Source organism: Pinus tabuliformis, chromosome 1_2 (assembly GCF_031772625.1).
Source record: "Pinus tabuliformis cultivar Carrire ecotype Pingquan chromosome 1_2, CPIR1, whole genome shotgun sequence".
In the NCBI taxonomy this organism is placed as follows: domain Eukaryota; kingdom Viridiplantae; phylum Streptophyta; class Pinopsida; order Pinales; family Pinaceae; genus Pinus; species Pinus tabuliformis.
Genome location: NC_142298.1, coordinates 970619555 through 970632912, shown reverse-complemented (window position 1 = coordinate 970632912; position 13358 = coordinate 970619555). Strand labels below are relative to the sequence as shown.

The 13358-nt window shown below is 37.3% G+C and overlaps 1 protein-coding gene across 1 annotated transcript in view; it reads left to right on the top strand.

Annotated features, from left to right (window-relative positions):
- The window catches only part of LOC149209226 (protein ABA AND ROS SENSITIVE 1-like), a 123717-nt gene extending 114463 nt beyond the window's left edge, over positions 1-9254 (top strand). Inside the window, exons 6-8 of the mRNA XM_089396313.1 lie at positions 8117-8192; positions 8416-8462; positions 8608-9254. Of these exons, the coding sequence (XP_089252439.1) occupies positions 8117-8192; positions 8416-8462; positions 8608-8785 (301 nt within the window). The 3' untranslated portion in view covers positions 8786-9254. The remainder of the gene's footprint in view (positions 1-8116; positions 8193-8415; positions 8463-8607) is intronic.
- The last annotated feature ends 4104 nt before the right edge of the window (positions 9255-13358 follow it).

Below are 13358 nucleotides of genomic sequence, written 5' to 3'. Positions count from 1 at the left end.
CTGAGCTGTAGGAGTGAGATATATATAACATGAGTGATATCAAGTGTATATAACATATGTGGAGCCGAGAGCTGTATAACATATATGATGCTAAGGACTAATGCCATATACGATGCCACCACTGTATGCAATGTCAGAACTATATATCATATGCGATGCCAAGATGTGAGGAATGTATCATATGAGATGTCAAAAACTAATGCCATGACTGTATGTGATGCCATAACTATATATCATATGCAATGCTAAGTGTCTCTTAACCTTCTCATTTATGTATTTACAATATTTACAATAATTTCCTAATCCCTAAAGATTATATGTCAAGAAAATCAATAGATCGTTTTTTTGCTAGGAATTTAAGTATCGTGTGCTAGGTTTGCGGAAATCTAACATGATATTACTATTAGAGCTAGATCTCTGAGAACCAATCTCAAGGTGTCAAGTTCATACTGGACCGTTGGGGCCAAGTTATGTTGCAATTGTTGCGATCTTACAAGCATATTTTTTTGAAGGAGGTCGAAGTAAATCGACTATATAGTGCCCCAAAATGATTTTTTTTCAAGGACCTAAAATTGTTTTGGTGGAATTAAAAGTTTGATGGGGAGCCCTAGGCTGAGCTACAGTTGAAGACATTTATAAAAGGGGTGGGGGGTGAGGCACGCGACAACCCTGAGTGGGCCGTAAGACCCACCCAATCGACAAGAACATAAGCCGTTAGTGGCCAGCAACAGGTCATTGCAGAAGATGCGGAAAATAAGGCAGTCGAATGTGTGGGGATGAGGACCAAGCCTAGCCATCGAATAGTTGGTCGAGCTACAGGAAAACACAATAATGTGGGGACCGTTGAGGCATAGTTGTTGGTCAAGCCATGGTAGGGGACATGTTATGCAGTAACGCTACAGGATCACACGAGTTTGAGTTGCCAACGAAAAATATCATGGACAAGGGACAACGCGTAGGGTTTTGTCAAGTTGTGTCAAGCACAATAGGAAGTCAACCTCTAGGGTTGAGTGTTGTAGTAGTATGTCGGAGGGCTGAACAAGAGAGTGACAACAACGAATCAACGCAAAGTTGGATAATGTCGCTAGCAGATAGGGCCATTGTAGAGAAAGGAAAGCCACCACCAGGAGCAGGGCCAATCGTGGGAGTCAACAAGATTGGTGTTTGGGAGGATCCACAGGATCGAGCAATCGATGTTAGCGCATGGGACATGGTCGAAAAGAGAGGCATCTTGTGTAGTCGAGAGAGTAGTCTGTAGTTGGTGTGTCAGAGCCGACAACAATTGGTTTCAACTATTTGGCAGGTTGGGTTAAGTTTGTAGTGTGTGGGTTGTGGGCTGCAAAGCATGGGTAGGCTTTTAGCAAGCTTGGTGGAGGTTTCTAGGGCAGAGGTAGAACTGTGCAGTAGTTATGGTGGGTTTTTCGTAGCAGGGACAATGACTAGGAGTCTTGGGTAGAAGGTTCAAGGAGTATGGGTAGCTAAAGAAGCCGCAACCACTAAGAAACAGTTAGTCTGGGACAATCGGACAACCACTAGGAACCCATGGGTAGTAGGTAAAGATGTTGGGTAGTCACCATAAAGCAGTCAGGGGCGTAGGTGTAGGATTCAAGCTATGGACGGGCTAGTCACAGAGGGAGCGATGGGGTCCAGTGCAAGTGGTGCCGTAAAGGATCATGTCGTGGGCAGAATGTTGCACTGGGTATGGTCAGGTTGCTATAGGATGTAATGGCTAGCTAGAATTCGTTGGGTAGGGGATATGCCACGACATACATGGGCCAACAGTTGCTGGCAGAGTTGGTAGTAGCCAACAATAGGTATGAAGGATAGTATTGGTAGCCAATAGGATTGGAGGAGGTTTGCTCTTAGAGGGAGATCGTACCAGGCGTGAAATTGGTAGCGTACTATTTCGTGGGTGTCTTAAAGGACTGAGATAGACCCACAAGGAAGATCTTTGCAAATATATAATCATCAACTTTCTTCTGGGTGTTAGAAGGACTTAGCACATGGGTCACAAGGAGATCAGAGAAGCCATGCTAGAAGGAATTAGCACAAGAGAAATGGAAAGAAGCGTTGTAGTGACAAAGAATAAGGAATAGGGAGCTCTGAAGGCTGAGTAGCTTAGAGAGAGTCAGCCTTTCAGGTTCAGGTAGGGAAGAGCAACTGACAAATTCCTCCAAGTCTATCAAGAAGGTCTCTTGGTACAAGATGACCTTACAGAATGATCAGGAGCACGAGGCTTCTAGGAACAACACCAAGTGGAGTTAGACTTCAAGGATCTTTCCAGACCAGGTGGTAGAGAAGGCTTTCGGTTTAGAGGGAGCATCCAAGTCAATGGATATAAGTGTAGGATCGAAGGCAGTTACACTGGACTTTGCTCTAGGTTGAACAAGTTGCATTGTAACTTAGGAAAATCGCATAAATATTATGTTGGTTCATTGAGCTAAATTAAACTTAGGAAAAGTAAATTAAATTATTATAGTGACTTTGTTTTAATCTTTGCCATTGATCTCAAGTGAGGCGAGATCTAATCTCGGCTACCAATCACTTTGGAAATTAGGGCGAGGGATTTAGTTCAATTTAAAGTTATAAAAGTAAGGCTAGGGAGAGGGAGAAGACACAACATTAAATGACACTAGCCTCAGGAGGAGGAGGTGTGTGATACTCCAGAGTGTCGGGTTTGAGGAAGTACAGGAGGGAGCTTGGAGATCCAGATTTTCCAAGGAGATCCAACACTGATCTAGGGCAGATCTGCTAGATTAGATCCAAGGCATTTGTATTTTTTATTTTCTCAGTCGGTCCATTTTCCCAGGACAAGAGCCCAAGTAAGTTCTAAGGTTATTTTAATGAAGAACCCTGATTGGGCAGAATTTGTTTGTGTCATTGTGATTGAGATCGATATATTTTCTTTTGCTGAATTTTATTGTGTTAGGAACCCAGCTATGCATTTAAATCAATAGATCAATTTTTCTGCTAGGAACTTAAGTGTCAGGTGTTAGGTTTGTAGAAATCTAATGAGAATTCCTCAAGCCTACAAACACTAGATATGCTAGCAAATTTCTTTTAGTAAGAGGATGTTGGAGGTGCAATTGACATTGCAGGCCATGGTTGTCATTTTGGATTATAACAAGTGGAAAGAATCCAAGATAGAGGAGGAGAAGAAAATTAGGCTACAAATATTGGAAAATGATTGGTGGGTAGATTGTGCTTATTTGGTATCACTTTTATGCTTTATAGTTGAGGTGATTCGCTACATTGACACAAATTGTCTTAGACTTGGAGAAATCTGTGAGACTTTTGATAGCATGTTGGGTTTAGTGAAGGTAGTCATTCGTGAGAAAGATCTCTCCTTAGAGTTTTACATGACCTATATTCGGCCTATTATTTAGCGTAGGTGGGATCAAATGAATAAATGTTTGCACATTGCAACATACGCACTCAACCCAAAATGGTATGTGGCAAGGCTTGGTAGAATTCTTCTTATTGAAGATCTATAGATCAAATAGGGATTTTTATGTGTTGTTACAAAGATGTATAGTTCAAAAGAGGGAGAACTCTTGGGAAATAGTGAATGCAATTTGCAAGTCCCAATAGTCCCTTCAACAAGCTTGATGGGAGGGAATATTGCATTGACTTAGGCAAGGAAGTTCGCAATGACTTACTCCAAGATGACCCTATTGGTTGGTGGACTGTGCATGGGGATGATGCTCGAGAGATCCAACAACTTGCCATTTTCTTCTTGTGTCAGATCATTAGTTTCTCTGTAGCAGAAATGAATTGGTCCACATATAGCTTAATCCAATCTATCAAGAGGAATCGACTTGCCTCTAGGAGAGTAGAGAAGCTAGTTGCAGTGCATAGTGCCCTATGTCTTTCTTATAGGAAGGCCCCAAAGTATCGCATGGGACCAATAACATGATGGAATATGGATATAGAGGATAGTGCACAGATAGATGAGGAGGATGGACTAGATGAGTTGCAACATGGTTTGGTTGGTATTCCATTAATTACTCAAGAGAGTGACTCTGACTTGAATAGTGACATTCCCATTGATGGATTCGACGACTTCATGCGGATGTAGAGGACCGATCAATGAGAATGACTCCTTGATGTTGATTTTATTTTCAATGTTCCTTGTCCACTGTTAATTTTCTGTTTTGAGCCTTGACTTTAGATATTTATGCCCTCAAACAGAGCCTTTGACTCATCACTCTTTACTATTAGTATTTTTGAGTTTGAGTGATTTCAATTTACTGTTTCAAACTTTAGTACCTGCTATTTTTTCTTAGTACTAATTTGTTATGAATAAATATGTAGGAAATAATGTAAACGATAATAATTAATATTGATTAGTTAATTAGTAATTAGGTTGAAGAGTCATGTCTAATGAGACATGACTCTCCATGAAGAGGCACCTGCATAGTATATAAGCAGACCTCTCACTCTCATTTGTATCATCATTCTTACTCATACATTTTAATATATATATATATATATATATATATATATATATATATATATATATATATATATATATATTCTTGTATCTCAATGGAGATCTTTATATTCCAAGTCTTCTGGAGTAATTAATCTGAAGAAGGAACTTTGTTTGCCTTCATTGGTATTAGAGCCACGTCTAATTCCAACTTTTGGCCATCAAACTCCGTCAACATTGTTGCCGTCAAAGATTCAAGCGTCTCACTACGAAGTAGGAGTTTCTCCTCTCTGCGAGTTCGACGTCAGGCCTTTGGCCATTGAAATTAAAAAAAAAATCATATATATGAAATTATAGAAAAATAATTTATTAAAAAAACAAATCAAATTGTATAAAAAATATAAAAATTAAAAATAAATAAATCTGAAATCAACATATATATTTCAAAAAAATATATAGAGAAAAAAAAGACTATAAAAAAAACAATTATATACATAAAAGAAAATAAAATTCAAAAGTCAAAAAAGAATATATGTATATATATATATATATATATATATATATATATATATATATAAACAACTGGATACGCTGGACGCCAAGCCGCAAACCACACATCGCCAACGTCGTATCATTCCGCCAATTCCCGTCCCTGTCGTTGATTAGATCACCTCCGGCTCCCCGAAGTGTTGCCCGACCCATCGCCACCTGTGGCATTGACCAACCCTGCTATCGTCTGGTAGAAGCCACTGTCGATTGGCCTCTATATATGTGAAACGAATTGACTCCCATATCGATAGAAGACCTTGTGGATATGCATTACAAAAAAGTAATGGAAAAGGACAAAGAAATTTCTCGCCTCAAGGACCACATTGAAAAATTAATTGCACAAGTCAAGAAGACTAAGGTCACAAAGAAGGAACTCAAGAAGCACCTATCTGAACAAGAGGAGGAAAATTTACGTTTAAAGAACCTTAATAAAAAATTATTAGAACAAATCAGAAGTTTAAAGGATGATGAGGCTACTAAGAATAAAATCAACAATCTAGAAAGCGAAGAGGTTTTACGTCTAAGGAATCATAACCAAAACCTCCTTACACAAATAAAGAAGCTTAAATGTGATAAGATGTCACTTAAAGACAAGTTAGAGCAAACTTACCCAAGAAGTATCGAAGTCTCCAGATGTAACAGTCTAGGTTGAAGATAAGGGAATTAATACGAACCAGTCAATTGCAGAACTCAAGAAGAGGATCAATTAGTGGAAGGAAAAACACATTCACATTTTACAATCCAGATGATGAAAATTCCAAATAAAGATTATGTACCTAACTCAAAAACCGTAGTACTAGAAGGAAATCAAAAAATTTCCACACCTAATAAGGGAAAGTCAAACCAAAAAGGTTCCCTATCGACATCAGAATCATGAGAGTAGACAACTCAACCAAGCTACATATTGGGACCATTTAGAACAGAAACAACAAACTGATGTTCCGGAGAATAGTCATGTAACTTCAATCCAGTGCTATGATGACAAGTTGTTACAAAATTCTAGTGATCAGAATATTCCACAGAAGATTAATCTAGGATGGTCTGATCCCTTCTCAGTGCGACGGTTTTGTTTGTCACTTAGAAGATCATAGCAACTTGTATCGAAGAAGATGACTATTCTGAGACAAGAAGACATTCGAACCCGAAAAAGAGATCAAGTCCTTTTCATCGACAAGCTTTGAGGACAACTTTTTGAGGAGGAAGGTAGTGTTATGAATAATATATAGGAAATAATGTAAATGATAATAATTAATAATGATTAGTTAATTAGTAATTAGGTTGAAGAGTCATGTCTAATGAGACATGACTCTCCATGAAGAGGCACCTGCATAGTATGTAAGCAGACCTCTCACTCTCATTTGTATCATCATTCTTACTCATACATTTTAATATATATATTCTTGTATCTCAATGGAGATCTTTATATTCCAAGTCTTTCGGAGTAATTAATCTAAAGAAGAAACTTTGTTCGCTTTCATAATTATATTCTAGAATTGTGTATTTAAATCGGTGTAGATTCTAGAATGAAGAACAATGAATTTAAATAAACGTAGATTCTAGAATGATGATTTATAAATGATGAATTTATGTATAAAGTATTTTACTATTTTTGTTTCATTTATGATGTGTGAATCGATGTATTTTTTATTGAATGTTTATATTTATAATATATATTATATATCAATGTATCATTTATATATCCCGATGTCCCCCCGTGCCCCCAAATTTCCCTAAAATTTGGGGGTGCTTCCACATTTCCCCCATGTGCATCTCCCCATACCTGCACTCCGCCACCCCAGAAACTTGGTGAAACATTGTTCTATACTAATGCATGTGTTGCCAATTTTACCTTTTAAATTCTGAGTAGTTTTTTGTTTTGCTAGAGGCTCGACTTGGTATGTCTTCAATTTCTGGTAGGATAATCCTTGTTCAATGGTAATTTGAACTTAAAATGGCCAAGAACCAATATGTGGTCAAAATCCTGGACATGAGAGAAACCTTGAAAATTTACATGGTCATAAACTGGATTAGAATGACTTTGATACCAACTGAAATGTACCAATCTGGTTAATATCACAAATATCCAAAATACGTGGAATGACATAAGAGAATACCTCTGGATTAAAATATTAATATTGAATAAAAATACGAGAGATGATGATAGAATGATTGAATTACAATGAAGGCCCCATATAAATACCTGAGTTCTTTGTCATTTAAAAGTCACGTGCTTTAATTATTAATCTCTCTCTCTCTCTCACACACACACACACACCAATAGGCACCATAGAGTATCTTTCTAACGACCATTAGCATTATGTTTTTCCAGATGTGGATGAGGGTGTTAACGTTGTGGAACCATGCTAAATGGTAGGCGGGTTACCCATGACCATTGCATATGAAATGTGGTTATGTTTTGCTAATTATATACTTCCACCAGTGTTGCAGGGTTAATTAGTTAGTCCTTTCCACAATGTGTACTCACAGGCAAACAATTGTACTGCTTGTAAAAAATAGGCAGACTCATGATTCATTTGAAAGAATCACGAGTCTACCTTTTTTTTCCCAATAATTTTGAAAAAAAACTGTTTGCAGGGGTGAATTTTGATATAAATGTGAATTGTTCAGGATTCATTTCTATGTGGAAAACTTTGATTCAGTTCACTGTGAAAGTGAAAAGTTGTGTTTCATCTGTGGCATTTATACTTTATTGGATTTTGTCTTTCATAAAATTATATGCAAATTTTTATTGTTTGCTGACTTTTCCGTAGTCAAGTATTTAGGACCCTGGCCAAGTCATTGCTAACTACAAGTTCTGCAACACTCCTCCACACATTCTTGTTCCTCTTCTGATAAGTTTCGTACTTAAAGTAGATTTTTTATTGATTTTTATGTTGGTACATAATCTTTGTAATAGATCCTCATGATATGGTGTCATGGTGTCTTTCTAGTAGTAAAAGCTAAAAGCCTTCAGTACATATACCAATTGATAATGTAGTAGATGAGAATATGAGCATATTATGTAAAATTTGGGAGTATTGGCAAGTCTACGGGAATAACCGTTTCTTAGGAGATAAGGATATACCTATCAGCAGTAGATGGTATGCTGATATATGTTTGGATGGAATTATGCAGGGATGAATTGAAAGAATTTCAGAAGACAATCCAAGAGGATTTGCAGGAAGTAGATTATCGCCTAGAAGAAGAGGAGGTGTAGTGTATTTCTAGTTTACAAGTTGATTGGTAGTCTTTGATGTAATACTATTCTGTAGTACTGTGGGTCACTAGTTTTCAGGTTGCTAGGGCTGTATTTTCTAGGTGTAAGTGTAACTACTCTCTTTTCTATTACCAGGTTTTTTGTTTTTGTTTTTGTTCTGTTATTTCTCACCACTACTATATGATTGAGTTAATGATACGAAATAGACCATTTGCAGTTTGATGCTGCTGAAGTTAGAGAGGAAATGGAGCTTATAGCACAAAGGTTTGAAACTAGAACAATCTGACTCAAAGTCGCTTATGTTTTCCTCAATTTTCTCTTTCATCTTTTAAGAGTGAAACTATGTGATTTCAGTTTCATCTTAAAGAGTTGCGTTCTATGGTTAAAAATTTCGGGCTTGGCTTTGCAGGACATATGTAGAGCGTGTAGAAATGCTAAAAAATAAGCAGCAGGAAATATCCATGGCAAAGGCATCAGCTGAAGTCAAATCTCCTTCATACATGGGTGCTGACAGTAGTGATGTTTCTTCAACTGATGAAGAAATGGATGAAGATTACTTGATTGATTGGAGAGCTAAGCGCTTCTAGAAATAAAGTGCTAAATCAAATGGATTTGTAACAAGATTTTCTTTGTTTTTTTGGGTAGGGGGTTGGAGGCTGGCAATTGAAGGGTAGAGGCATGGATACACAGGCACAAGAGTTGAATAGAGAGCTTCCAATGTCATTCTGTTATAGCAGTTGTCTTGTTCCAAATAAGGGAAGCCGTGAGAACCCATGAGATCTAAAGGAGATGAGCCTAAAGCAAGCGACAAATGATAGAAAAAACACAATCAAAGGAACCAATAAGTACTCTTCTCATGTCGCCCTAGACTTTATGTTACTCTTGGTCTAATGGGGAATATGCTAGAAGCACATTTTACTGTGGCAAAGTGCTATTCTTGCATTCTAATATTTGTTCGGCTTCATCATCCTTTCAGTAGGTCGTTGATTCAATCTAAGATGATCGCATGATACATCTTGACCGCCCGATGACATCAATGAATCAAATTTTGAACTAGTCCATTATCAGGAGAGATTCATGCACCTTAAAATTCATAATCTGGTTGTTAATGCATTTGTTCCATCTTTCAGCAAATGGCAAATCTATAGCAAAGCCACAATATTACTCTATTTGTGCACGTGAGAAGGCAGTCATAATTCGGCTGATATTTTGATAATATAATGCTCGTATCTGAAGACAGTGAAGGTGACTTCCGGTCTTAAATCTAATTGTAGATTCACAAGTAGGCTTATTGTGATTCGATACTGATTTCTATGCTAATATTGATTCTGCTTTCAAAAGAAAGTCTATGAGACGGGTCAAATATACAAACAGATAATGATGTTCTGTAATCTGCATAAAATGGTTATTGTACATGTCAGTCAGAAACCAAAAAGCATTCACAACACTCTGCTTCTACACTGATTCTTATCTTCCTCACTAGCTTTTGCTACAGCCAGTGCCTTATTCAGCCAAACACAATTAGTGATTGATGATAAGTTACTCCTTAAATTGCTTTTCTATATAAGCATGCGATGCTTGAAAGAGGGATATTGCAGTTGTTAATAGTTAGCCCCTAGGATACGGCCTCATTTGGCACCAAAATTCTCTAGTGGTTTCAGTTCAAACTTCCTTTTGCAACAGAGTGAATGAGTTCTGGTTTTAAAGCCATCTTCCATTTTCGTTTGGCTGTTCAATTTCAATTATAGCATGCTAAAATATCATATATCTCAGCATTTGCTATAAGATAGTCACATGAAGTGTCACCTACTCATCTACGGATTCGACAATGTTCATCGAATCATGAGAAGAGGTCCTTTTTTCCCAATACAACATCTTTGTAGGGCTTCAAGCTGATGTATACTTGGATAGCCCTTTACAATTTATTTCAGGATATTGTTGGTTTGCTAATGTTGGTTTACTTTATTGCTTTATCCTAATATACTTGCGCACCATTTTTCCTAATGTTGGGATCATAGATCGTTAGTGGTATTGTAGTTCCATATATCAGCTTGATGGAGCAGTTCAGCTATATCATCTAGGCATTTTATTTGTATACCACTTTAAAAGTCTGGTTAACGTAATTTGCGTGTGGAGACTCTGATAATGTGTTTCTCATTTACGTAAATTTCTCTTGCTAAAGATTTGTCATGAATTGGAGGTTGTAGCTGCAAGTGATTGCCTTACAGTAAAGTATATGAAATCCACCCTCGAAATGTTTTTATAGTTCCGGAATTGACCTGTGGAATATATATGCATTTGTTGTGCTTCGGATCTCAAAGACTGAATATTCCAGTGGTTTTATTGAAAATCGGAGCTCTGTAGGCAATTGCATGACCTACTTTTATATTTGTATAATTGGCACACCCTACATTATGTATTAACTTCTTGCTTTTTCACCAAGGAAATAGCTTGATACCAAACAATGTTATGTTTTGTTGTTATTAGGTTTTGTTGGTTCGAAATGATTGTGAAATTCATTCTCCAAGTTTATAGGAGAATCCTATTTAACAACTTAATTTGAGCTCTTGCTATCCAATATTATATTGTCATTTGATATCCTTCTTGCTTCAATGATTAGGTAAGTACATTTCATTTTACGCTCTGCTAGGTAATGTTAAAATCACTTTGGATACCGTCATATAATTGTTCTGTAAGCATGAAATTAATCATTACAAAACATACTTATTATTAAAGTATAAGCAAGACCTTTCAAATTCAAAACCAATGGCTTATAAGTGTTATACCCCTTGCATTGAGGAATCAGAGAGGCATCACTCTCCAAGATATAGGTGTATAGAATATTATGTTAATATCATGCAATGCATAAGTTTTTCATATATATATATAGGGTATTGTGATCTTTCACAAATGTATTATAGTAAGTAGTCAATTTTAAATAAAATTCATTTCAATTGTCTAATTTAGTTTGGAATGAAGATACACAATTAACAAAAAAAAAAAAATGTTATTTTGGTGAGAATCTCATAATAAGAAGTTAATCTAAGCAACATAAAATGAGAATTTGGAAATGACATGGTAATGACAATAAAATGAGCTATGTGAATAATATCTTTTTTGTCTTCATGTAAGGCCATACTTGCTTCGCCTATGGCTATTTTCAAAGAGATTTCTATGAAGATGAAATTTAATATTTTAAAATATTGTTTTGAGAATTTAACAGTTAATCTAAAAAATTAGTAATTTAATAAATACATAGACAAATTTGTAATTCATATAGTGATATAACATTAATTATGTAACATTCCCACACAAAGGGCGTTGGATCTTGTGTATAGGCACATCTCGCTAAATTCTAATGCAAGGGGAGCATTTACGAGCTCTTAGTGGCTATATGCTACCCCCTGTCTGACTTGTTGGCTCATGATTTCAGTCAATTATTGCCTGGAAGGGTTCCTCTCGTTGATGGTAGAGGGTCGCATCATGGAGGGGTGGCGCCCTTCTTTAGGTGTGCCTTTGTTCCTGGTGAGCAGTATTGCACTCCTCTCAGTGTGGTTAGGTATGCTAGCCTTTGGTTGCCATGCCCATCCTTCTCATAGTTGCCAGGCATTCCTTGGTCCGACTCTCAGTGTTTATTGGTTCTCTCGGAGTTGGAGAGTTTGTGTTTCTTTGTGTCTCTCGATGGGTTGTTATCATCCTGTTGACACCTAATCCTCTGCGATTGGGTGAATTTGGAATGTGAACAGTCATCAGAAGATGAACTGAGCAGTCACATTCTTTGTATATAACAATAGCTACCTAATGAAATAAATCGTATCAGTTTTCTGCCAAACTGGAGTTACTCCTGGCCTGACATGGTATCAGAGCCAACTCCTTGTTTTAGCTATTATGCTCCTGTAACTCCTCTGTCCTGGCCTGACAAGTGCTGCTCTGCCTCTGCCATATTCCCTCTGTCCACGCATCTGCCTCTGCCATAACCCATCTGTCCAAAACGTTCTCTGGCGCACCAGCGCTGCCTCAGTCCTTACATAACGCGCCTCTGCCATAGTATCTGTCCACTGTTTACTGAGCGTTTGACAGAGATTATTCTCCTTCTTCACAGAGAATTCCGCTGGCTCAGTCACCTCAATCCTACCCCATCGATCAACAACATTGTTCTAAAACTCAGTCATTTTTATTTCGCAGGCTCTTTTCCTTTTGCCATGGCTCGCTTGTAAATTACAAAGTTTTTACCAGTTCGAGGATTGGCATCAGAGCAGACTCGATTTCTAACTTGGACTTTTGCCATTGCTCGAGGTCTAGCAGGTGCCCGCGTCTTATTTTATCCGACTCTTTTTATAATGCTGTTCGGAACAAGTCTGAATCGGAATTTCGATGGTGGGAAGAGGTTGATCAGTTTGTTTTGTATTTTGCGCTGTCCCATTATTGTTTAAAACAATACGCTGTCCCATTATTTTAAAATGCTGTCACAAACCTGTGTTTGTATTTTGCGTTGTCCCATTATTGTTTAAAACAATACGCTGTCCCATTATTGTTTAAAACAATACGCTGTCCCATTATTTTAAAACGCTGTCACAAACCTGTGTTTGTATTTTGCGCTGTCCCATTATTGTTTAAAACAATACGCTGTCCCATTATTTTAAAACGCTGTCACAAACCTGTAATTTCCTTTTATCAAGTTTCAGTGATACGATAATAATCTTCTATTCATATCTGTCTACATTGATGCGGTGGCGCTCTTTTCCTTCTATTCATAACTACTCAACTAGTGATGCGGTAATGCTGCAATCTTGAAAAGCAATTTGGTGGATTTGTATGGGCTGACCAGATACGTTCATTTCAGACATCGAGTAAATACTAGTAGATCTCTGAGATGGCTTGTGGTAAGAGAAACAGTCGTGGCTTCAAGGTTTAAAGAATCAAAGGGAGTTATGGTGATTTTTTTAGTCTTTTCAGTGAGCTTTGCGGATTTCATTAGTTCTACTATTATGTTGCCGCAAATTGTAAGCAACAACTCTAGAATATAGATGTTTAATGTTTTATTTAAAACATTCTCAGATTACATGAGATGTCTGCCATCAGAGTTTGAAATTGTGATGTCGTTGCTGCTCCAACTTTGTAGAGCTCGCGGTTGATGCCGTTGCTGCTCCAACTTTGTAG